This window comes from Anolis sagrei, chromosome 12, assembly GCF_037176765.1.
Source record: "Anolis sagrei isolate rAnoSag1 chromosome 12, rAnoSag1.mat, whole genome shotgun sequence".
In the NCBI taxonomy this organism is placed as follows: Eukaryota; Metazoa; Chordata; class Lepidosauria; order Squamata; family Dactyloidae; genus Anolis; species Anolis sagrei.
Window position 1 is genome coordinate 12,504,750 of NC_090032.1, and position 27,019 is coordinate 12,531,768.

At 42.7% G+C, this 27,019-nt stretch overlaps 1 protein-coding gene across 1 annotated transcript; it reads right to left on the reverse strand.

Moving 5' to 3' along the window:
• Positions 1-1,066: 1,066 nt before the first annotated feature.
• MTA2 (metastasis associated 1 family member 2) lies at positions 1,067-26,270 on the reverse strand. The gene is made up of 18 exons (XM_060758252.2): positions 26,106-26,270; positions 18,388-18,455; positions 17,040-17,133; positions 15,894-16,011; positions 15,670-15,733; positions 14,582-14,699; positions 14,373-14,475; positions 14,191-14,290; positions 11,984-12,172; positions 11,423-11,497; positions 9,887-9,945; positions 9,510-9,607; positions 9,102-9,241; positions 6,897-7,125; positions 6,145-6,234; positions 5,276-5,394; positions 4,674-4,822; positions 1,067-1,896 (listed from the first exon to the last, which is right to left on the reverse strand). Exons 1-18 carry the CDS (start codon positions 26,131-26,133, stop codon positions 1,725-1,727), a joined length of 2,013 nt encoding a protein of 670 aa, XP_060614235.1. The 5' UTR covers positions 26,134-26,270; the 3' UTR covers positions 1,067-1,724.
• Between the last annotated feature and the right edge of the window lie 749 nt (positions 26,271-27,019).

The following is a 27,019-nucleotide window of genomic DNA, read 5'->3' on the forward strand; positions in this document are numbered from 1 at the left end:
AAATATTCAAAAACATTTCACCTCCTGATGCCTCAATTAATGTAATTTTATTGGTATCTATTTTTATTTTGAAATTTACCAGTAGTGGCTGCACAACGTCCAAACTGTGCTTACTGCTCGCCATCCTATGGTCAAGTTCTGCCATAAAGAGTCCAGCTTGCATGGAGACATCTCTATAAACAACAGGTATGGCTCTTTTGTGTATGTGATTTCTTTAATGTAAGCGTTGGGACTTCTGACCCTCTAGATGTGGCAGAATGACATATTTAGGCAGCATAGCCAATGGGAAAGGGATGCTGGCTGTTGCACTCCAGCACCTGGAGGACCATCTTTTGTCATTCTCTCATGAAATTCAAAGTTACTGTATATACTCTAGTGTAGGCTAGTTTTTCAGGCCTTTTTTAAGGCTGAAAACGTCCCCCTTGGCTTATACTCGAGTCAAGGTTATTTATTATTTTCTTCTGTTATTATTTTATTCCATTTATAATTTTACTCTATTATTATTATTACATTTATAATTTTACTCTATTTATTATTGTTATTACATGTATTATTTTACAATATTATTACTAGTATTATTACATTTTCATTATTATTACTATATTATTATTATTATTATTATTATTACATTTATTATTTTACTCTCTATTATTATTGGAAAGATACGTATTCACATTTACATTGAAGAAGGTTAGAATATTGGTGTAATCAGAGTTGGGCAGTCTTATCTTAAGTTACAGTTTTATGTCAATATTTAATCTACTGATGCCTCAATTAATGTAATTTTATTAGTATCTTTTTTTATTTTGAAATTTACCAATAGTGGCTGCATTTCCCACCCTCAACTTACACTTGAGTCAATATGTTTTCCCAGTTTTTTGTCGTAAAATTAGGTGCCTCGGCTTATAGTCGGGTCGGCTTATACTAGAGTATATATGGTAAGTAAATACAGGGAGCATACAACCCCTGTTATGTCAGATCCACTGGCTGCCAGAATGCTACCAAGCACAATTCAAACTGCTGGCTTTAGCCTATAGCACAGAGATTAAAATGAACAAAGCAGAGATATGAAGAAAACGGCATTTATTTTTGTTGCTATAAGAACCAGAGACTGACTTAAAAAACCTGACTTTTCCTCTCTAAACCATGTACAAAAATGGACTGACTCATCAAAGGTCGGGTCAATGGGGTAGCCATGTTATCAGAAATACGGAGTCGACCCCCTTCCCCCAAATTTCTTATGTAGGACTGGAGGGATTATTTTTAAAAAAGGACAAACAAAAAAGGAAAGAAAGACACACACACACATTAAAAAATAAAATCAGCTGTAGAGGCAGCTTCAAAAGGAGAAACTTTGGAAGGGATTCTGTGCCACACCTACAGTATCCTCTCCCGCAAATGAGGGCACAATCTGCATTTATAATATTTCCTGGAAAGGATGGCAGCTTTGTGCGCAAGTCTGTGGGGATGGGGAAGGAGAGGGAAAAACAATGTTAAAATATATAATATATAAGAAAAGAAATGTTGGATCTCTAGGATCCAGAGGGAAGGAATGGGGAGAGAGAACGGATGTTCCTGCCTGCGTGGCCTGATCCCAGAAAACACTTGGCAACTCGGAGCTTGGAAGTTCCCTCTGCCAAGAAAAAGGCCTTGGGCATGGAAACGGGGCGTTTAGTGAGATGGCTACAAGGGCCCTAGAGGGGAGGCCAGAGAAGCAACAACACTCAGTCTTCCAGGATGATGGGCTCGCTGGTGCTGGCAGGGTGGACTGGAGGCACTGGCACCAGGGGGGCCACCACTGGGCGCAGGGGCAGCACCGATTTCACCTTCAGCGGCAGATTGGGCCGACGGGCCGCGCGGCGCATCTCCATGTGGCTCAGAGCCTTGCGGAGAGCCCTGCGGGAGGAAGAAGAGGCAGAGAACATGGGGCTAGTATTATGATGAGCAGTTCAATAACACAAATAGAGCAATCAGAGGAAGACAAAACCCCCTGGTATGTTCCTCAGAAAAGAGAACATGGCAGAGAATACAATTCTCTTTTATATAATGCTGTAAGCCACTTTGTATAATGGTGTATAATGCCCTGGTGCTGCAGCGGGTTAATCCAACTTAGCAGTTCAAAAATATGCAAATGTGAATAGATCAATAGGTACCGCTTTGGCAGGAAGGTAACGGCGCTACATGCAGTCATGCCAGCCACACGACCTTGGAGGTATTTACGGACAACGCCGACTCTTCTGTTTAGAAATGGAGATGAGCATCACCCCCCAGAATCGGACATGACTACGCTTAATGTCAAGGAAAACCTTTACCTTTACCTAAGATGCCTTAGGAAAAGCAGGATATAAATAAAGTTGTAAAGGTAAAGATTTCCCCTTGATATTAAGCCTAGTTGTGTCCGACTCTGGGGGATGATGCTTTTCTAAGCCAAAGAGCCGGCGTTATCTGTAGACACCTCCAAGGTCATGTGGCCAGCATGACTGCATGGAGCACCATTACCTCACATTTGCATGTTTTCGAAATGCTAAGTTGGCAGAAGCTAGGCCTAACAGCAGGAGCTCACCCTGCTCCCAGATTCAAATTGCCAACCTTTCGGTCAGTAAGTTAAGTGGTTTAGCCCTCTGCGCCATAAATAAAGACATTATTATTATATTATAATCCACAGGTTGGTGTCTTGAGAACCAGGCTCAGTTTTTGAGGACTCCTAAGTAATTTTTTCATTAATTCTCCTCAATATTTTCTGCCACTTGTGCTTCCATCCCTTCCCCTTCATGTCTCTTGCCTCAAGAGATTTGGATTGTTTCTCAATCAACATGTTTACGAACTTTTTTCCTTTTTGTTCCAGTGACAAAAGCACCAAAAAGCTTCATCACCTTAACATTTATTTATTTGTTTGTTTATTTATTTATTGTGTCAGGAGCGAATTGAGAAACTGCAAGTTGCTCCTGGTCTGAGAGATTTGGACATCTACAAGGATGTTGCCCAGGGGATGCCTGGATGTTTTACCATCCTCTGGAAGGCTTCTCTCATGTCACCGCATGAGAAGCTGGAGCTGACAGATGGGAGCTCACCCTGCTCCCCAGATTCAAACCAATGCTGGCACAAGGGTTTAACCCACTGCACCACCAGGGACTCCATCTTAAACATTTATGACAAAAGGGATTCTCACCTAAATTGATACAAGGTTGTGTCTTGGGGGGAATTTAGGGCAATCTCATGGGCTTTCTTAAGCGAGGAATACTCAGAAGTGGTTTTGCTAGTTTTATTTTATTTTCATTTTTTTATTTTTAGTATATATTTTATTTGTCATTATTTTGTTTATTAAATTACAGTTAGATTGTTTATATTGTCTAATGTGTTTTGTCTTGATGTAAACTGTTTCTATGGTTTTCTTTAGGCAATGAATGGTTGCAATATGTTGGAAACTGCCCTGGGTCCCTTCGGGGAGATAGGGAAGTATATAGATAAAGTTTATTATTATTTATTTTACCTGCGGCAATGAAGAACGCAAAGTCTTTAAATAAACAGTGTTCATTTTACTTTTAAAAAAAGCTTTTTCTGCTGGATGTTATATTCCACAAAGCTCAATATATGCAGTAAATGTTAAAATATGTAGATTAATGGTGTCCAACCTGATGTCCCCTGGGTGTTTCAGTCTCCAACACCCAGAAGACACTAGCAACCTTGCCCAATGGTAAGGAATTTTAGGTGCTGAAGTCCAAAACACTTGGAGGACCAAGGCTTCGACACCACTGGTAGATGTTTACTTGTTTGCGATACACACTAGACAAAAATTACCAGATTGAAGTGCTGGCTAAGTTACGATCTCTTGTCTGGACACTGCTCTTGGAGCCATGGATTCAAATTATGTCTCTGTCAGCCCAATTTGCCACCATAGGCCACACAAGCAACCCACACAACTTTGTGAACTCCAATTGCCTTCTGTAAATTAATGTGGATATTTGTTCAGATTTTATGTCATTATGTAATTTTTGTCTATGTTGCCTTAATTTATTGATGTTAGATTTAATTCACTGATCTTAGGTTTTAATTGCTGTTTTCACATGTGGGGTTTTGCTGGAATTTTATGACGACATTTGTTTGTTTTTATGAAGGCACTGAATGTTTGCTGTTGTATGTTGGAATCCACACTGAGTCCTTTTGGGGTGATAGGGTGGAACAGAAATAAAGTATTATTAATATTATTATTAAATACAGGGAAGGGGATTCCACCTGAACATTAGGAGAAACTTCCTGACTGCAAGAGTTATTCAACATTGGAACTCTCTGCCCCAAAGTCCGGTGGGAGCTCCTTTTTTGGAGGCTTTTAAACAGAGACTGGATGACCATCTGTCAGGGGTGCTTTGATTGTGCTTTTCCTGCCTGGCAGAAGAGAGTTGGACTGGATGGTCCTTGGGGCCTCTTCCAACTCTATTATTCTATGATTCTATAAGTTACAGGCCTCAGAATTGCTGAAGAAATGTTGGAATGGGAGGTTTCAATATCAGGCTGCAGCAAAAGTCGATGACATGGGAAGGGTCAGGGAGACTCTTTGTTTTATTTTGTTGCAGGAGGGCTGAACAAAAGAGGCCAGCTCTATGCCCTACCACCCTTGCCAGCCCCTTTTTTGCTAAGCCCCCATGACATTTAAAAAAAAACCCTTCCACAGTTACCTGGTGTCCTTGGTAGCCACAAAAACGACAGGGTTGGGGGCGTCGGCAGGGTTCAGCTTCTGACGTTTCATGGCAGGCTGAGTGCTCGACCTCATCCCGGAAGTCATGGGCCGGCCGTTGGCTGAGAAGGGGAGCCCGCCCCCTGCCACCTGCACCCGGTCCACACAGAGCTATCAGCGAGAGGAAGCCCCCGCCCCCCAAAAATCCATCTCCATCTTTCGCTCCCTCCCTCCCAAGTCATCCCTTGGGATGCTCTGCATTGGAAAAGGGGCCTATATACATGGCTGCAGGGAGGCTGGCAATTCCCCATCTTCTACCAGAGCCCAGAAAGACTCAAGGTCTCAAGAAAAAGGCCTTCTACTAGGGAACAGAAATCCGAGCAAACGTAAGCAGTGCCATGCCATTACCACCAGTTACAGATGCAGAAACCCATCAAAATTAGAAAAACAAAAACACCATTTTGCCTTTTACTGCTCTTTTCCACAAAACAAGCTACGTTTGTGGTTCTCCCCCTCCTCCCACAGCTTCAAAATGTTGTACCTCTCTTAACACATTTGTTCGTTGTTGTTTAACATCTTCCCCAAAGCCCCCATGGCACTCACACTCTCATAGGCTCGCTTGCCCACGATGCCCGCCAAGCCTCGGTTTTGGGTCAACTGGTTTCTGTTGATGGGTGTTTTCGTGCCTCGTGGGGTTTTTGGTTTCAGAGGGGCCTGAGCAGCTAGGGGGGGAAAAAACCAATATTGAGTTGTGGGTTATCAAAAATATTAAATGTTAACTGGGTATTTTTGATTACAAAAGTGTGAGTCAAGCACTGAAAAGGTGAGTAGGCCAAAGCCTATTAGAGTCAGTGGGTCAAAGCTAGTGTCGTCCTGAGGAGAGTGAGCAGGCCGAAGCCTGTCAGAGTCAGTTGGCCAAAGCTAGTGTAGTTTTGAGGAGAGTGAGTAGGCTGAAGCCAAAGCTAGTATCATCCTGAGTGAGTACGGCGAAGCCTATTAAGAGTTAGTGGGCCAAAGCTTGTGTCATCCTGAGGAGTGTGTGGTAAACCTCTGTGTGAGAGAAGCCTCATGTGAAAAAGCTCCAGTGTGAAGGTTGCTGCATGTAAAGCTACTATGTATTTGTTTATTTGGTAATGGAAACCTAGTTATTGTAAATAGCGCAACCATATTATTTTGCTATAAAGAAAAGCCTCCTAAGAAAGAGATAACATTGGTCTGTGTGTTTTCCTTCTTTTTATCACTTTTGGGCTACTGGTGCTGTGTCATGCTGCTGCTGATAAGTTACTCTGCTGTACATTTATGAGGAGGGTCTTTTGCCCACTTGCCCAACATGGGTGACCTCAAAGAGAAACACAGGTATACCCAAATAGCCCATCTATACATTTGAGAGAATTCCCATACTTGATGAATGCCTTTAACCTCTACATTGTTGTTTGAACACCAGGGAAGTGGTAAATGTGAACAAGCCTTACCTAGTTCCTTGACAATGGCAGCCAGGGGAAGCCGAACCAGAGGGTGAATCTTGAGAGGGGTCTTTGAAGCCTTGGGAAGCCGGATAGAGCCTGCAGAGAAGGGGTAGGGAAGTGAGATGAGATTCACTATTCTCTGTATACGAACCCACATGATCTCTTCGTTCATCTGGAGAGGCCCTGCTCTCGATCCCACCAGCATCGCAGGCGCGATTGGCGGGGATGACAGAGAGGGCCTTTTCGGTAGTGGCCCCTTGACTCTGGAACTCACTCCCTAAGGACATCAGGCAGGCCCCAACCCTGGCAGTCTTTAGGAGGAGCTTGAAGACGTAGTTGTTCCAGTGTGCCTTCCCGGAATAATGATCTCATAGCACTTTGTCCTCCAAAGCACTTTACATTTTTAGGTCTGCTCGTATGTCTTTCCACAAACGCCACTTTCACCTTTTCGTCCATGCCCCAGCATTATTTCCAATTTTAATTTTACATTTGGCCTTCCCATAGTTTTAATTGTATGTTGTCTTATTGATAATGTTGTATATTTGTTCATGTTTATTTTAATTGCTTGTATTGTTGTGATTATTGCTGTATTGTTGTATTTGGGCTCGGCCTCATGTAAGCCGCACCGAGTCCCTTGGGGAGATGGTAGCGGGGTATAAATAAAGTGTTATTATTATTATTATTCACTAGACCTCATAGCTAGCCCTTCCACCCACAATCACGAGGCGCAGGTGGTTCTTCCCTCCAAAACCACATACACTCTGCCTTGATGGCGTTGGCATTGATGGGCGCGTAAGGACGCCGGGCGGCTCGGCGGGGCTGCAGAATATCCCGGCACATTCGACGTGCAATGCGAGTCAGCTTGGTGGTCTGCAGCAGGAAGGTCTGCCGGTTTTTTGCCAGAAGTTTCGCCCTATTGGCACTGGTTGTGTATGGCGAGAGGCTTTGGGCTTCTGGTCGAGACATATGGCCTCTGGAGTGTGGCTCCTGTAAACAGGGGAAGAATGACGTTATCTGTAGTTCATAATTAAATTGCAGGACAGAAGGGCAAAATGTCACCTCAATGTTTGTAAACTTGGGCAGCTCACGGCCACGTATCAATGGAGAAGTAAAAGCTAAACCTTATGCTTTGTTTATAGGTAACCCTGCTTTCATAATTAGATTACACTGACCAACACACATTTGTGTGCCTCAAATATGTTAGGGAAAACTACCCTAAATTATAAAGCAGAACATCTAAAAACAAACAGGACACTTATAGGCATCAACTTATTAGTGAGCAAAGCATGAAATGCCATGTGATGTGGCAGAAGCGTGCTGGACCCATAACCCTTTTCGTTTGGGAAAACTACCCTAAATTATAAAGAAGAGCATCCAAAAACAAACAGGACACTTAAAGTTAAGCATCAACTTATTAGCGAACAAAACATGAAGTGCCATGTGATGTGGCTGTAAAGAATTTAGAGCTTAGGTGTCATATGTCATTATTACCGTGACATTACCCATTGCCATTATTACTGTGATTGTGCTTATTGGAATATTTTATGATTTTTTTTCCTTTTTAATGTAACTTTGATGATGTTGTTGTTTGTTGCATATGTTTTGATTTTATTGCTGTATTATGTTGTCCGGGCTTGGCCCCATGTAAGCCGCTCCGAGTCCCCATCGGGGAGATGGTGGCGGAGTAGGAAAAAAGTTTATTATTATTATTATTATTATTATTATTATTATTATTATTATTATTATTATTTATATGTTCCATAGTTGATGGTGGTTGGTGGTGGTAGACCTGGCAGTTGGTGATGGAAGGGTTAATGTAAGTCATGGTTCTAAAAGGGCTGAGTAGTTTGTAAGTAATAGTTTACAGGTAAAAGCAATTAAGGGTGGAGGTGTGCAGGAGATGGGTTGCAGCTGGGTGTTACTAGATTTAGGCAGCTAACTTTGAGTCTTATCTTTGGGAGAAAAGTATCTGTTGCATTTTGGTGGTGGATGCTGCTAGTTTTTCCCCTAGGTCTGTTGGATTTTTCAGTATCCTGACCTGTCTCGTGTAATCTTGGAATCCTGGAACCTTGAACCTTTGGACTGGCTTTTGACTACGGTATAGACTCTTGATCCCTGGACTTTGTTTATTGAACTCTCGGCATTTGACCACTGGACTGGACCCTTTTGACTACGGAATTGTTTTTGCTATCTTTATGTTTATGTTTTGGTCTATTAAAACAGCCAGCAAGTAAGTGCTGTTTTAATGAAACTGTTTGATAATACTGGGAGTTTGATTCATCTCTACCTAAATAAGGCAGAGCCCTGGCAACGTGACATTAGGCAGGCAAAGATGCAGAGTCCAAGCTTTAAAAATCACAAAAAGGTTTATTTACAATAATAAACAATATCTGTATTTCTTAATAGTTAAGAACTGGGTCTGAGCAACTCTAACACCCCTCTCCTATAACGTTTCAAGAGAGGGGAAAACACCAATCAACACATCTCTCTGACAGACAAGCAGAGAGAGATCTCAAAGCACACAGCACATACTCTCCATACTAAAGTGTAAGAAGGCAGAAGTCAGATTCAAAAAGGCTTGCAGTGGAAAAATATCCATTTTAAACAACCAATCCGAATGAGAGCAGAAAGAGAAAGAAAAAGATACATTCCCAACTGTCATTCAGGAGACACGAGGAAGAGAACCCTTAGTCTATACTAAGCTAACTAACTGTTCCTCATTAAGAACTTGGGACTTGGGCAGTGTGGAGTTGAATCACAACAAAATGTTAGTCCTGTTTCAGGTCTATTGGACCTGCTGATTACAAAAGCAGCACCCGTTTTCCCCTATCAGCTCTCAAAATATATGGATAATAATAATGGTTAAGTTTTAGAGGCTTCAAAGAAGTCATGAAAGACAGACACGGAGGGGACGTATCGAAGTGGGGAATTCTCAGACTATAGAAAATATCCAATGGTGTTACCGTGACGCTACGTGCTGCTCCCTCGAGTTGTGTTGGAGTCTTCAGCCCTCCATATTTTTTCCAGTAGATCCAACACGAAGCACAGAGGCGGCACTGCATGTTGGGTGGGCCCCAGGCATACCACTGTGCTGACTGCGTAGCTGCAGGGCAAGAGGGAGGTAAGGATGGCAATGTCACAAACATAAGTAGGTCCAAAGCTGCATGATGCAACCCCTTTGCCAGACTGACAGGTTATTTATTCCAACGGGTTCTCTAATGATCATGCCACCCAACTGCCATGATCTTTTAAACTCATCACTGAAAACTGCTAAACCCATTTGGAGCAAAATGATACAGGGTCAAATTCCTTCACAACAGAAATATGGGACAAATCCCCACAATCCCCTGCAGGTCCAGAGGAATACTTACTGTGGCAGCTCTCACATGTCAATCCCTTCTGGAAGCCAGCTCCATTCATGCCAGGTTTGGAACCCACAGAGACAATTTGGTTCGGATTGGGTTTAGTACTGGAGAAAACAACACAGTTAAAAAGGCCTACTTGCTTTCTCTGTGTTTTATGAATTTTACTGAATGTTTTTCTAATGATGTGTTTTAACTGTTACACCCAAGCTCAAGCTGTGAGGGGAGGCAGGTAAGAAATAACAACAAAATTTTCCTGCAATGCCACAACAACAATTTCCTGCAGTGCCCAGCCTCAAGCCATGAGGAGAGGCAAGAAAGAAATATTACTATTATTACTAGTATTACTATTACTATTATTATTTTCTGCAGGGAAAGATACTCACTAAGTGGGGATGTATACTTGTTTCAACTTGCTGTCAGCTTCAGCTGCTTTCAATCTTTTCTGTTTCGAAAACAATAATAATACAACTTTATTTATACCCCGCCACCACTCGGGGAAGCTTACAAAATAGCACACAAAGATTCTATGCATAAAAGGTAGTTTCCTCTTGACATTAAGTCTAGCCGAGTCAGACTCTGGGAGGTGGTGCTCATCTCAGTTTCTAAGCTGAAGAGCCAGTGTTGTCCGTAGAAACCTCCATGGTCATGTGGCTGGCATGACTACATGGAGCACCGTTGCCTTCCCGCAGAAGGGGCACCTATTGATTTACTCACATTTGCATGTTTTTGAACTGCTAGGTTGACAGGAGTTGGGCTCATAGCAGGAGCTCACCCTGCTTCCTGAATTCAAACTGCCAACCTTTCGGTCAGCAAGTTCAGCAGCTCAGCGGTTTAACCCGCGGCGCCATTGGGAGGCCCAATACATAAAATAAAATACCACATGAAAACACTAATAACTTTACATAAACTGTGTATATAAATTGGATAAAACAACCTCTACTAAAATAGAATCAGTTAAAAGATCCATGTAATCAATATAGCAGCCCAGCTGAATGCACATAGGATGGAGATCTAGAGTGCTAAGTACTGTATATACTTGAGTATAAGCCTAGTTTTTGAGCCCTTTTTTAGGCTGAAAAAGCTCCCCTCAGCTTATACTCGAGTCAAGGTTATTCATTATTTTACTGTTATTAGTATTATTTTTATGTCATGTATAATTTTACTCTCTTTATTATTATTACATTTACAATATTTTACCCTATTATTATTATAACATTTATTATTTTACACTATTTATCATTATTATTACATTTATTATTTTACACTATTTATGATTACTATTACATTTATTATTTTACTTTATTATTATTGCATTTATTATTTTACTCTATTAATACATTTATTATTTTACTCTATTACATTTATTATTCTACTCTATTATTACTGTTATTATTGCATTTCCATTATTTTACTTTATTATTATTATATTTATTATTTTACTCTATTATTTTTGGAAGGATAAGTACATTTATATTGAAGATATGTAATGATTTAATCAGAGTTGGGCAGTCTTATCTCAAATTACAGTTTTATGTAAATATTCAAAAACATTTCACCTCCTGATGCCTCAATTAATGTAATTTTATTGGTATCTATTTTTATTTTAAAATTTACCTGTAGTGGCTGCACTTCCCACCCTCGGCTTATACTCGAGTCAATATGTTTTTCCAGTTTTTTGTGCCTCGGCTAATATTCGGGTCAGCTTATACTCGAGTATATACAGTAATTGGCAATCAGTTCTGGTTACTGTCTAAACCTTATAAAATGCCTACTGACAAAAAAAGATGAAGAACTGTTGTGTTATGTGACCTGCTCTGAGGTTAAAATAAAAACTACTCCGCTAATATATGCATACTCTTTGGGCAATGAACACTGATCACAGGCAACCCTTAGATGCAGGGATAAAACAGCACACCTACCTGTTGGATGTATCGGTCTGTAGTTTTCCACATATAGTAGAACTGCACAATGCTGGCCAGTGATTTCCATGGGAGCTGCAAGGGACATAGATTTCAGGAACATGCACAGCTCCAACCCATCCTGCTGTACTGAATACATCCAGGGACAATCCTAACTAAGGCCTGGTTCAAATCAGACACTATCTTTGCCCACTTGCCAGAAGATGAACAATGATGCACTCACTTCCAGGGTTGTGGGGAGAATACAGCCCTTTTTGGGGGACACAAGAGTGATAGTAAATGATCCACTGGAAGTCAGAGCCCCAGGTAAAAAGCAGCCAGATCTTGAAGCTGAAAGGCTTTTCAATGCTAATCAATGTGGCCAATTGCAACATTCACACCTGCCTCAAACAGACAAGAGTTCTTTCTCCCACCCTGAACATTCCACAACCTCTGAGGAGGCCTGCCATAGATGCAGGTGAAACGTCAGGAAATAATGCTTCTGGAACATCGCCAGACAACCAGAAAACTCACAGCAACCCAGAGGGGGTTTGTTCAACCCAATCTATGCCCACAACTCACAAAGTCCTGCCGGATGTCGTTGAAGTCTTTGCCATATTTCTCCAAGGCCTCCTCAAAGAGCATGGCTTCGGAAGCCGACCATTCCTCCATCTCATCCCTGCACAGTACTGGCCCTCCCTGGGGCACTAGTGTGGACATGGCCTTGGCCAGGTCATAGCCATTCCGCTGCAGCGTATCCATGGCGTGGAACTGACAACACAGGGAAGGACATGCTGTCAAAACAGCTGGGCCAGAGCGAGAGAACTGAGAAGATGCAATTGTACAGTCTGCACACAAGTGACAGAAGAGACTACTGGATGCAAATCATCTATTTCCTTAGACATTTCAAGCCCAGAGCAGAGCTTTTACTAAAGAACCATATACCTTTAATTATATACCTAACATGATACACTGTGTGTTTGTGTCAATTATACTTTAATGACATATCTAAGTTGACACACCATAGTTAGGGTCATTGCTCTGCCCCTACGTCTCAGAATAAGTTTATTTTTGTGTGTTTTCAAAGCTCAATGTATAACTTCTAAGCCCGTGCTGGCCTTCTAAGTGCTGCTGAACTAGAATTACCATTATATCTAGAGGTCATTCCATGCCAAGTGGTCTAAAAATTTAAAACGTTCCCACTATCATGTTCTCCAAATTTATTCAATTTTTAGCTGTAGCATAGCACCAGTCAGGTGTTAAACTAAGTTCCTCAAAATTTGAGGTCTCTAACTGCAATAGTTGCTGCTCTAGACCCCCTTATCTGAAGGGTAGTCAGTCAGCGTGTGAATGACATTTAAGAAAATGCCATTTTGAGCATCTAATAAAACTGAAACTAAATGTAGAAGAATGGCTAGTAAATTGAATTCCTATAGTTTTTTTCTGCTGATTCCGATGAAATTAATTTTGACATTACAGATGCAAAATCCAGTCAAACAAGTGGACTCAAAGTGTGCATCAAATTTTGACCAATATTCAGACTGCAACAATTTCCACGTAAACGAAGATACGGACTTGAAATTTTGACCAAGCATTGTGCTTGTGCTGGACATAATACTACCAGATTTGTGATTACCCAGCATCTATAACCGCCCTGAAGGATAGAGATCCTCAAATTTGGCACTTTTGGCACAAATGGTAAAATCAACCAAAGTTAAAAGCCAATTATTTAAAAAGTGTCTACCTGAATATGCTTGTGAATAGCATCATCTGAAAGAGAAAGTTTTGCTCTACAAGACTGATATTTTTTTGTTTTATAATGCAACCATTCACTCAGGTCAAAATATGTTATATATCACATTGAAACCAGCATCCCTATCACCATCGGGGCCATGCCCAATAGCCATACAGTAACTAGCAGGACCATCAGGATGCATAAAGCATAATGCATAAATGCACAAAATATAACATACTTTGAGTGGGTCTAAGATCAGCAACTATTTAGAGACCTCACATTTTGGGAAACGTATTTAACACTTGACTGGTACTACAGCTAAAATTTGAACCAAATTGGAGAACATGATGGTGGGAAGATTTAGATCACTTGGCATGGAATGACCCATAGTCAGCTACAGTAATCATAGAATTATACAGTTGAAAGAGGCCCTAAAGGCCATCCAGTCAAACCCCTTGTCAGGCAGGAAAAACACAATCAAAGCACCTGACAGATGGTCTTCCAGCCTCTCCTTAAAAGCCTCCACCACACTCCGAGGCAGTGAGTTCCACTATTGAATAGCTCTTAAAATGTATCATTGGACTCCAGCAACATATTGACAGCCATGTTCACCAATACAGTTTTGCATTTTTTTTGAATACTCAAACTTCTAATCTTTTGGTGACAAACACTGCTTTTAAAGCATGCAGGCAATACCAAGGGAGTATTTATTTATTTATCCTATTTATACACCAGCTTTCTCTACCCCAAAGGGGACTCAAGGCTGCTTACATAGAGGCAATTATTCAATACCTTAAAACACATACAATTCCAAAATATCAATTTTAAATTAAATTTAAATACATATTAAACATTTAAAAAATTACATTCCATATTAAAATTACGCCATCCATAAACGTAGTCCAAATCCTTATTTGAACAAGGATTTGAGATTAAAAGCTTTCAGTATCTCCTCTGACTAGCAGAATTAAGCTAGCCATCTCAATCCTATCCATAGGGTTGTCCTTTCTCCTTCGGTCCTATCTCACTCCCCTTCCCTGGAGTCTTTTCTCACCAGAGTGATGTCCCGGGAGGCAGCGGCTGCGCTCATGTGAAGGCTGGGCTGTCGGATGGAGCTGCTGCAGTCAAGGGCCCTTGCAAAGGTGCCAACCGCCCTGGCATAGAAGAGAGGAGGATTCAGGACCCATAGAGTTGATCAGATAACAAAAGTTACAGCAGCTCCCAGCTGGATCTTACCGAGCTACTACAAGGAATTGGTCAATCTGTCGGTCAGTGAGGGGGTTGTCCGGGTCCCACACCTTCATCTCCATCTTCTGCTGGTTTCGATTGTCAGATTCTCCTGGAGAAAGATTGGAATAGGGGGATAACAACACACTTAAATCACTTTACTTTCCACTGACTGGTATAATATATTTTGCACAGCAAGTGGGTCCCTTCCCAGTTACCTTCTGCCAGTCGATCAGGGATCTCTGCCTGGTATTTGCAGCCTACCCTGATCTCGCCCTGGTCAGCCAAGAGTGTCTTCTGAACTGGGTCAAAGACCAACGAGTAGAAAAAACAATCCTGCAAGGGAAGTGAGATATGAAAAAAAGGTATTTGGAAATTTTGAAACTGAAACTGTCAAAGGCTTTTATGGCTGGAATCAATGGATTGCTGTGAGTTTTCTGGGCTGTATGGCCATGTTCCAGAAGCATTCTCTCCTGATGTTTCGCCGGCATCTATGGCAGGGATACTCAGAGGTTGTGAGCTTCTGGAACATGTGGAGACCAAAATCCACTGATTGTGGTAATGCAAATGTATCTAAATTAACTCAATGTATACATTGCAAATACACATATCAACCAAACACAGAGCTGCCACATTCACATTAAGCAAAAACAATTGGTTCTTCTCTTGAATTATGAAACAAAACCTTAATGTGAGTAAGAATAGTCCTCGAATGTCAATAAATGTCCTATTCTTTATTGCATGTGAGTAGACTCCAGCAATCACAATAGGTGTCCTATTCCCTTCGTTACACACGAGTCGACTCCAAACTGAACCTTCGTCAGGCGGTTGGGTCTACAAACAACACATATTAATACATACAGTAGAACAATTTGTTACATAAAGTTTATAAGTATGTATACAGACACTCTACCTACTCGTTTATCGAAAAAGGCTCATGTATCAAAAAAAAAAAAAGCTCAACTTTTGAGGTAAGTGATTCACCAACAATGTTTTAATTTAGATACATTTGCATTACCACAATCAGTGGATTTTGGTCTCCACGGTTTTAGGGGAACCCATTTTTCTTTTCAGCTTCTGGAACATGGCCACATAGCCCTGAAAACTCACAACCCAATTCTGAACCTTTTTAAGCTTTTCCCTCTGCACATATTATTTTGCAGAACTAGGAAAGGAAAAATCTGAAGGATGCCTCACCTAGTATTTTTTTTCTTTTTAGAAGAAAGACATAATTCTATCCCAAGCTCAACACTTGCAAATTCCCACAGGAAGTCATGGAAATACCTCTTCATGCAACTAGCCTTACCTCTTTATCCAGGTACTGGCTGAGGATGTCTGTCTCATTGAGCAGCGTCACACTGCATTTTCCCCTGAAAGAGCCAAGTCGGATCTGTGTCATATTCCTGATCTTTCTGTCTCAACTATCTCCTATTCCACTCCCAAGCTTTCTAACAGAGCAGTCCCTTTCCCCCACAATCTTCTGGAGGAACTATCACAAGATCCAACCCACCACCTTTAACCTCCCCTTACCGTATATGGGTCGCAGGCAGAGATTCAAACTGGCGTGATAAGAAGAGCTCACGGTGCTTCAGCTGGTGACGTTGCTGCTCTGACACTGTGGGCTGTTTAGACTCCTCTTCAAATTCACCTTGGGTTGAGGGGAAGATGGAGAAAGTAAGGAAAAGCTATCAGCTCCTTGCTTCTATGTCTGGCTCTTTTACTCAGCTAGCCTGGCAATCTTGAGAACTTCTAAGTGGCAAGGTTATTGGGTCTTCCAAATCATGACTGATTCATCGAATCTAATGTTAATCAGCCTAAGTTTCTCTTACTAACAGCGCATGCACTAGTGTCTGAGTAGTGTCACACGCAGAAGGCCCTATCTTGCATTCCCCCATGCCTGATGATTTAAACAGATACAGTGTACAACTGGTAAGATTGAAGTCTGAATCTCAACAATGCTCATTAGGTGATCTTGAGCCAGTTGTTGAAGCTTAAATAATTCCAAACATAAGAAGAAACAATACTATGTACTAGCTGGGGACCTGATGATGGCCAGGTTATTTGAAAAGGGCATTTGTCGGCTGGGTTCAGTGCTATCTAGATAAGGGTGAACTACAAATCCCAGATCCAAGGTCAATAACATCCAAACTCTGCCTATATGCATAGTTGGACATGTTGGGTTTGTGTTGCAGGTCTGGTCGATTTTACTGCTTTCTAGATGCAAGTGAACTACAACTACCACGTGGGTGGGTAAGTCCCCCAAACCCCTCCATTATGGTCTGTTGGCCATGGCGGTCTGTGTGCCAAGTTTGGTGCAGATCCATCATTGGTAGGGTTCACAATGCTCTCTGGATGCAGAGTGAACTACAACTCCCACATGGAAGGGTTAGTTCTCCCCTACATTCTGTTGGTCATGGGGGGAGGGTCTGTGTGCTATGTTTGGTCCCGTTTTGCCAGGCGTGGAGGCTAGCAGTGGTCTCAAGAAGTGCGTGAAGGCAGTGCAAATCACGTCATCCATGGTCCATCCTCTTCCCAAAGTTATGGGAGTAGCAGTGGGCAGGGTACTAACTATTAAAGACTCATCAGATGTATCCAAATGCTTTACTGCACAGAACCCAAAAATAATGCTAACCTGCCGGCCACTGACAAAAAGCACAATTCTCCCATGATACTCACGAGCATTACTATCAGCCAGGCTGTTGAGGCTACTGGAGATATCACGCCGTCGAAACAGGCAGACCACTTTGGCCTCCACATTGCCATTGGCTGTCTGTGGTGGGGGAAAGAGAATGGGATCATCCTGTTTATGGGCATTCAGGCAAATCCTACGGCTTTGAGATTTTGTGGCACTGTTTTCCTCACACTCCCCAGCGTCCCACTTGACCCACACCTTGCTCCATTCTTATAATGGAAGGGATCTCTACTAGAGTTGGACCTGAATCACTGATAACGAAAAGATTTGTAGTTTTCAGATGGCCATTTTTGCGTTATTTTCAAAAACAGAAAGGGGAAAAGGGAGGGACGAAAAGACCAGTGAAACAAATTCAGAGAGAATATTTTCGGAAAGAGTTAAGTCCACAAAATACCTGAGGCAGAGGGATCTGTGGAGTCTTTTTCTCTCCCCGGCAGAAGCTTCCTCCAGAGAGGGCCCTTGGAACTCGCTTTCCCAGTGGCACTAGCATAGGGTGGCCATTGAAAGTTCCTCTCAGAGCATGATGTGAGTTGAAGTTTTTCTCTCTGTGTGTCTCTCAGCCAGTAAAAAGCCTGGTGGTGCCCATGTTCTGATTGGCTGAGTATGGACACATCCAGCGACTACAATTCACAGAACCCTCTCTTGCAGTTTGTCTCATTTTGAAAAATGTTATGTTTAAAACTTTAAAATAATTACAAAAAATCAGTAGATTGAATTGTTTTGAAACTGTGCAGAAATTGTGTAAATGGTGTCTACAACTGAAGTAAGTTTCATGCAGATGGGCCTTAAAATGGCTGAGGATTGAGCCTTTAAACCAACAGTCCTCAAACTTTTTAAACAGAGGGCCAGGTCACAGTCCCTCAAACTGTTGGAGGGCCGGATTATAATTTGAAAAAAAAAATAACAAATTCCTATGCACACTGCACATATCTTGTAGTGCAAAACCACTTTAAAACAATACAATAATTAAAATGAATAACAATTTTAACAAATATAAACTTATTAGTATTTCAATGGGAAGCTTTTGGCTGATGCGACAGGATTGTTGTTGTTGTGTGCTTTCAAGTCACTTCAGACTTACATTGACCCTGAGCGAGGGCCGGGTAAATGACCTTGGAGGGCCAGTTTAAGGACCCCTCCTTTAAAGTTTCCCATTGTAGCCAATGGGCCGAATCTATGCCAAATGAAACAGATAACGCCCCTCCCCTTTTGAGTAACTTTCTGGTAAACGAAATGAGGGGTCAAATGGAAATAGACCCGAAACAGTACGCCTTTTGGCCCGAATGCACATGACTACCCTCCACATGATTCTATGCCCCTATATACCCTTACCTTATTTAGCTCTTCAATACGGCGGACAAGGTAGGGGTTACTAGAGGAATTCTCAAAGTAGACATAATCTGTAAGAAGGATGAAATTGATGATGGAAAAAGAGCTAGAAAGCAGGCAGACTTCATATCCTCAATATAGACATTTTCTAATGTAACAACGGTACAAACTACAGACAATGCTTTTCTCCAGAGTCATTCTTAATGCTTGTGTTTGTTACTAGAACCCCAAAGTTCACCAATGTGGACACACAGGCTTAAGGAAGAAGGCTGCTTTCAAGCAGATGTATTTAAAATGCATTCTCTTTATTTCCAATCCTACAATATTATACAAAACACGCAGGTCATAGGAGTAGATGAAAGAAGGAAGAATTCTGCGGGTCTACAAAACTTAAGAACATAATTAAGAATTATTATTATTATTATTATTATTATTATTATTATTATTATTATGTGTATTTATATCTTGCTTTTTCTCTCCACAGCACTCAAAGTGGCTTACATTAAAAGCATTTCAATACAGTCAAAATATACAAATATACAAACATTAAAACGGCATTAAATATAATTGATATTTTTTTTAAAAATCAGTTAAAATCCATAAAAATATTCAAAACTAAAACTAAAAACTACAGCAGCCCCTGTCTTGATCTTTAAAACCTTCTTCTTTAAAAGCCTGCCTTAAAAAAAAAAAATTAGCTGGAAGGTTCTGCGGGAAATAAATATCTTCCAAAGGGTTCTATGTTTGAAAAAGTTTGGGAACTACAGTATTAGAGCACTCATCTTTAAGTCTACGAGAACTGGAAGCAGATGTCCAGGATTTCAGGAAGGGCTTCTTCCTGCAACCAATTTATTGCTCAGATATAGCCAAGAAGCTATTTTGCAGTAGCACAGTATGTCCACATGACATTTTAAACCTCTGAAGGGTTCCATGACTGAAAAGGTATGGGAACTGGGTTGCTGTGAGTTTAGGAACTGCTGCTCTATGGATCCATGGTGCAGAGAATAGGAGGATACATGATTTTATTAAGGCAACTTGTACACAGCCATACAATACAGTTCAAAGCACATAATCAGGATTGTTATAAGGCAGTGTAGCTGGAGTCTAAGACCACAGATATGGTCAAGAACAGGCATGGGCTAACTTCACCCCCCCCCCCCCCCAGGTGTTTTGGTTGTCAACTCCCACAATTCCTAACAACCAAATTGTGAGAGTAAAAGTCCAAAGCAACTAGAGGGCCAAAGTTTGCCCATGCCTGGTCAAGAGAGAGACCTACTGTCTGACATACAAATAAGAATGTGCTTCTGGACATTTAACTCAGCAAACAAAATAAAATGCTGCAGCAAAAAAATGCTGTTCTCCAGTATTACGTTGCTAAACCACCCCACCATGACATCTAGCTATCCTCTCTATACAATATAAGCCTCTTAACTGCAGGCATTCCTTTTTCTCTCTTCTTTTCTGATGGTTTTCAAGTGATTTTTTTAGTGCTGTTTGTGTTTACTTCTGTTTTAATATTTGCATACTTGTATGTTTTAAATTGTATACTAATACTTTTATGTCAAGCCACTTTGAGCCCTCCTTGGGGAGATAAAGCGGGGTATAAATGAATAATAATAATAATTAATTTATATTCATACAAACAATAAGAGCCCCCGATGGCACAATGGGCACCGGCAGGACTGCTGACTGAAAGGTTGGTGGTTCGAATCCAGAGTGGGGTGAGCTCTTGTCTGTCAGCTCCAACTTCTCATGCAGGGACATGAGAGAAGCCTCCCATAGGTGGTAACACATCCGGCCTTCCCCTAGACAACATCCTTGCAGACGGCCAATTCTCTCACACCAGAAGCTATTTGCATTTTCTCAAGTTGCTACTAACACAAAAAATACAAACAATGGGGGAAAATATAAAATACAACACAAACTGAAATGGAAGAGTACAAAAAAGAAAACGGAAACTATAAAAAATGAAAACAATTTGTCGTGAAATACCATAGTAATTAACACACCTTGATCTACAATATACAGCAGGCATAGACAAGCTTCGGCCCTCTAGGTGTTTTGGACTTCAACTCCCACAATTCCTAACAACCTATCAGAATGGTGGAAGTTGAAGTCCAAAACACCCAGAGGGCTGAAGCTTGCCCATGCCTGGGTTAGAGTATATTCGAGCAAGGAGTGTTTTTGTACAAGGCAGACACTCCACAACATTTCTGGTTCTCTTTCCAGGGTGAAACAGTCACTGGCACAGAAGGGATGGGGATGCGATGAGCTCCAGGAAGAGCTTTGGGGGATGAAGAACAGAGTCACCGGCCTACAGTTGGATCATGCCAGGGGCCGCGGTAGTGCAGCAGGTTAAACCACTAGCTGCAGGAAATCTGCTGACTGAAGAGTTAGGAATTCGAAGCTGCGAGTTGGGGTGAGCTCCCAAATGTTAGTCCTAGCTTCTGCCAACATAGCAGTTTGAAAACATGCAATGCGAGTAGATCAATAAGTACTTCGGAGGGAGAAGAGTGAGGTATAAATATTGGAAATAAATAAATAAATACTACTTTGGCTGGAAGGTAAAAAGAGTGTCCCATGCAGACATGCCAGCAAAACACGATCAGAGATGTCTACAGATAACAGCCTCCTCGGCATGGAAAATGGAACAAGAGCAACTCCCTATGGGAGATGAACATCACCTCCCGACACTGGATATGAAAGATGAAGGCCTATGTACTGTATGTCGTTGTTGTTGTTCACTGTGTAAAAGGCATTGAATTTTTGTCTTATATCTTCATTTTAAACTTCATTTTGTTAGTTTTAGCCCATTTCTCTAACTATCTTAACAGATTAGAGAGATGGTTGGCCAAAACTAACAAAATGAAGTTCTTAGTCCTTGTGGGGAAGAAGGTGCACATGAGCCAACAATGTCATGTGGCCGCTAAAGAAGCCAATGGAATTTTGGCTTACATAAATAGGAGTATTGTGACTACATCCAGGAAGGTCATGCTACCCCTTTATCCTGCTTGTTCAGACCACACCTGGAATCCCACTGTGTCCAATTCTGGGCACCACAATTGAAGGGAGATGTTGACTCTAAACTGGAATGTGTCCAGAGGAGGGCAACTCAAAGGATCAAGGGTCTGGAGAACAAGTCCTATGAGGAGTGGCTTAAAGAGCTGGGCATGTTTAGCCTGAAGAAGAGAAGGCTGAGAGGAGACAGGATGGGGGCCATGGATCAAGAGGTGAGAGAAAGTCAAGAAGAGGAGCAAGCTTGTTTTCCGCTGCCCTGGAGACTAGGACACAATTGAACAATGGTTTCAAACTTCAGTAAAGGAGATTCCACTTGAACATGATGAAGAACTTCCTAACTGTAACTAGACCGGTTAAACAGTGGAACTCTCTGGCCCGGAGTGTGGTGGAGGCTCCTTTTTTGGAGGCTTTTAAACAGAGAGTGGATGGCCATCTGTCAGGGGTGCTTTGAATGCGATTTTCCCGATTCTTGGCAGAAGGGGGTTGGACTGGATGGCCCACGAGGTCTCTTCCAACTCTGACTCTATTATTTTATCTGTATACTGTAATCCGCTGAGTCCCTTCGGGAAGATAAAGCAGAATATAAATAGAGTATAATATGAGTATTATTAGCAGCCAAACATGCAACGCTGAAGGAGCAGAACCAGCAGCTGGACATGGCACTGGGGCGCCTGAGCAATCAATGTGAGATACAGACACTCCTTACTTGCTATATGAATCATAGAAGAATGGGAAGAGGCCCTAAAGGCCATCCAGTCCAACCCCTTTCTGCCAGGAAGGGAAGACACTAGCAAAATCCTCCTGGCAGACGGTCATTTATTTTTATTTATTTATTTATTTATTTATTTAATGCACTTATTAACCGCCATTCTCAGCCCATAAGGGCGACTCATGGCGGTGTACAGTACACATAAAAGACAGTTACAAAATCCATTTCAACAACATATAAACAATACACAAATTACAAACTACACTAAAAATCCGCTTCGTCTCTTAGTGGAATCATAGCCAATCTCATATTCCTTGTTCCATTCCAGTTCTCATTACCATATTGTCTTGCTGTTAGCACTTAATTAAATGCCCTCTCGCACAGCCATGTCTTAAGGCTTCTCCGAAAGGACATGAGGGAGGGCGCCTGTCTGATGTGAGCAGGGAGAGTGTTCCACAGCCGGGGGGCCACCACCGAGAAGGCCCTCTCCCTCGTCCCCGCCAGCCGCGCCTGTGACGCAGGCGGGACCGAGAGAAGGGCCTCCCCAGATGATCTCAAGGTCCTCGTGGGCTCGTAGGCCAAGATGCGGTGTGTCCCTGTTGGTGTCATTCTGCCTCTGCTTAAAAACCTCCAGAAAAGGGAGACTCCACCAACCTGCGAGGAGCCCTCCTTCACTTCTCTCTGCCTGAAATTCAGCTTGACATGAATTGCATTTTCTGGAGTAATACGTTAACTGAACCTTTCCCCCCACATGATCTACAATATACAACCTCAACAGACTGGGAAAACATACAAAGAATACAACACAACCCAAAATGTAAGACGACAAAGAGAGACAAAACCAATTTTTTTTTTACTGCTATAGAAAACAAAAACTATTTCTTGTGAGCCAGGGTAAGACAGTTCCACCATGTCTCCTGAATCATCAGTTGGGAGCCCCTCCCCCCAGCAACAATATATTATGCTGTGTTAATAATATAATATATTGCATATACATATAAAATTGAGAATATTATAATGTAATGCAATATAATACTTTTTTGTGTCAGGAGCGACTTGAGAAACTGCAAGTCGCTTCTGGTATGAGAGAATTGGCTATCTGCAAGAGTGTTGCTGGATCTTTTGATGTTTTACCATCCTTGTGGGAGGCTTCTCTCATGTCGTCGCATGGGGAGCCAGAGCTGACAGAGGAAGCTCATCTGCGCTGTCCCCGGATTCGAACCTGCAACCTGTCAGTCTTCAGTCCTGCCGGCACAAGGATTTAACTCATTGCACCACCAGGGGCTCCATAATACTAATAATAATACAAGATAATAATTATAGAGTATATATTACATGTAATAGTACTAATAATATTGCAGTATAGTGATATAGTACAATACAATAATATATAATACTAATATTGTGCTATGCTAATAATTATAATATATTGTATGTACATATATAATGGCGCTCCAAGCAGTCATGCGGGCCACATGACCTTGGAGGTGTCTAGGGACAATGCTGGCTCTTCGGCTTAGAAATGGAGATGAGCACAAACCCCCATTGTTGGACACAACTGCACTTAATGTCAGGGGAAAACATTTACCATTATTATGTACATATAATCATAATATTATAATATTGTAATACAATATTACAATATTGTATTGTAATACCATATAATAATATTGTAAAACAATCTAATATTACTAATAATACAATATTATAATATAATAATTATATTTTTTATATTACATGTAATTTTTACTAATAATATTCCAGGATAGCAGTATAGTATAATCTAGTTATGTATAATACTGATTTTGTGCTATTCTAACCTTCACTGGACCACACTAAATTTGACAACTTTTGGCCAGTTTCCAATCTCCCCTTTTTGGGCAAAGTCCTGGAACGCGTGGTGGCCTCACAACTCCAGGTATTCTTGGGAGACACGGATTATCTGGATCCGGCACAGTCTGGTTTCAGACCGGGACATGGAACTGAGACAGTCTTGGTCGCCTTAGTGGATGATCTGCGCCGGGAGGTCGACAGGGGGAGTGTGTCCCTGTTGGTGCTGCTGGACCTCTCAGCGGCCTTCGATACCGTCGACCACGGTATCCTTCTGGAACGCCTCGCGGGGATGGGTCTTGGAGGTACTGTTTTACAGTGGCTCTGGTCTTTCCTAGAGGGCCGATCCCATAAGGTGTTATTGGGAGACACCTGTTCAACCCCACAACCTTTGTCTTGTGGGGTTCCACAGGGCTCAATATTGTCTCCCATGTTAACATCTACATGAAGCCACTGGGAGAGATCATCCGGAGTTTTGGGGTACGGTGTCATCTGTACGCAGACGATGTCCAACTCTGTCACTCCTTTCCACCTGCTACTAAGGAGGCTGTCAAGGTCCTGAACCGGGGTCTGGCTGCTGTAACAGTCTGGATGAGAGCGAACAAATTGAAACTGAATCCAGACAAGACAGAGGTACTCCTGGTCAGTCGCAAGGCCGAACAGGGCATAGGGTTACAGCCTGTGTTGGATGGGGTCGCACTCCCCCTGAAGACGCAGGTTCGCAGCTTGGGTGTGATCCTGGACTCATCGCTGAGCCTGGAACTCCAGGTTTCGGCGGTAACCAGGGGAGCATTTGCACAGCTAAAGCTTGTGCGCCAGCTGCGCCCGTACCTTGGGAAGTCTGACTTGGCCACGGTAGTCCACGCTATTTATTTATTATTTATTTATTTACTGCACTTGTAGACCGCCGTTCTCAGCCCTAGGGCGATTCACGGCGGCTATGGTTACATCCTGTTTAGACTACTGCAACACTCTCTACGTGGGGTTGCCTTTGAAGATGGTTCGGAAGCTTCAACTAGTCCAACGCTCGGCAGCCATGATTCTAACAGGAGCAGAGTGCAGGGAGCATACAACCCCCCTGTTGCGCCAACTCCACTGGCTACCGATTTGCTACCGGGCTCAATTCAAAGTGCTGGCGTTGGCCTTTAAAGCCCTAAACGGTTCTGGCCCAAGCTACCTATCCGACCGCATCTCTGCCTATGAACCCACCAGGACTTTGAGATCATCCGGGGAGGCCCTGCTCTTGATCCCGCCTGCCTCACAGGCACGGCTGGAGGGGACGAGAGATAGGGCCTTCTCGGTGGTGGCCCCTCGGCTGTGGAACGCCCTTCCCACGGACATTAGACTAGCTCCATCATTAATGGTATTCCGCAAAAAAGTGAAAACCTGGTTGTTTGAGCAGGTGTTCGAATAGTCAGTGCAATGAGTGTAATGAACATAGGAATGGAACAATGGATGATGGATCTGGATCATGTTTTTTAGTGACGAGACGCTAGTGAATGGCTATTGTTGTTAATTGTATATTACTGTATAATGTGTTATGATGTTAACTGTTTTTTATGCTGTGTTATTGTAGCATTGAATTTTTGCTGTTCTTGTTGTGAACCGCTGTGAGTCGCTTAAGGGCTGAGAAACACTATTTCTTGTGATACACTACAGTAATTAACACACCTTGATTTCCATAATACCAGGCATGGGCAAACTTGGGCCCTCCAGGCTGCTAGGAATTATGGGAGTTGAAGTCCCAAACACCTGGAGGGCCCAAGTATGCCCATGCCTGATCTACAACGTACAACGCCAACAGGCAAGGAGTCAACTAAGCCAGGCTTCTCTTTTCTTGTCAATTCTTTTGAACCAGCCATGACATTTGCCCCCCCCCCCTTTTTCCCCCGCCCTCGTATTGAGACGCCAAGGTCTTTGCCCCGCTTCCTGAGCCTCGGCCCTGGCGCCAGGCTTCTCCCCACAGACCAGGCCCATCTCCACCGCCGCCCACAAGCGCCCCGAACTCCTCCAGGCCGAACTCCGGAGGCGCATGCGCACTCCCTCGCCGCTTCCCCTCAGTTCCCGATCTCTCCTCCCCCTCCGGCTCCTTCAGGCGCCCCTCCCCCCTCCAGCGAGCCCCGAGGAGCCCCCTCCCTTCCTCCCGCTCCTGCTCCGGCCTTACCGCCCACCCGGTACATATTAGCGGCCATGGCGCCTCCCGGACTCCGCCCGCCTCGGCCAAGCCGCCTCAGGAACTCCGGGCCCGGCCGCGCTCCATCCCCTCCCGCCTCCGGTGGCGTCGTCGTCGCCTCTCCTTCCCACGCAGCGAGCGCCGACCAAGCCTTGAGCCCTTCGTGCATTTCCGGAATCGCTCGGGTGAGCTTCGGGAATCTCCGGAAAGGATTCGTTCCTTGCCGTAGAATGGCGAAGCCTGAGGCCAGCGCTCGGCGGGCGGCGTTCGGTTTTGGTCGATTTTCGCTGTTAGGGGGCCTCGTGAATCTCCGGAAAGGATCGGCCGTTTCCGGCTATAAGGTTGCACCTTTCGTTTGTGATCGGAGCCAGAATTTTTTTCCCTATTAGAGAAAGGAACTAAGGCTTTGTTGTTCGACTTCAAGGCGTTCCCGACTTCTAGCGACCTTGTAATAGCGCATCAGTTGGAGCTCATTTGAGGCTGAGAGAGTGTGACATGCCCAGGATCACCCAGTTTTTTTCTCCTAAAGAGACTCCAGTGATAAAAAATACAACACTTACATCCTAAAGAAAATAAACATCAACATAGAATTAAAACTATTTACATTTTTATTTTTTATTGTGTCAGAAGCTAGCCAAGGATGCAGTTGTAATGTATTTAAAAACACAAAGTTAAAAACTTGGCATTGTGCTAAATTTGCCACTTGGAATACCTCTGGTGTTGTTGAGAGAAGGCCCTCCATTGTGCATGTGGCAGGGCTCAGGTCACATTGTAGTACGTCATCTGTGGTTTGCTCTTCTCCACACTCGCATGTCGTGGACTCCACTTTGTGGCCCCATTTCTTAAGGTTGGCTCTGCATCTCGTGGTGCCAGAGCGCAGCCTGTTCAGCACCTTCCAAGTCACC

Coding starts and splice junctions, on each gene's coding strand:
- MTA2 (XM_060758252.2), bottom strand. CDS start 26,133: ATGGCCGCTAATATGTACCGGGTGGGCG. Junction 16,012..17,039: donor CCTGGCTGATAGTAATGCTC/GTGAGTATCATG, acceptor CCTCAACCCAAG/GTGAATTTGAAGAGGAGTCT. Junction 15,734..15,893: donor CTGCCTGCGACCCATATACG/GTAAGGGGAGGT, acceptor TGGCTCTTTCAG/GGGAAAATGCAGTGTGACGC.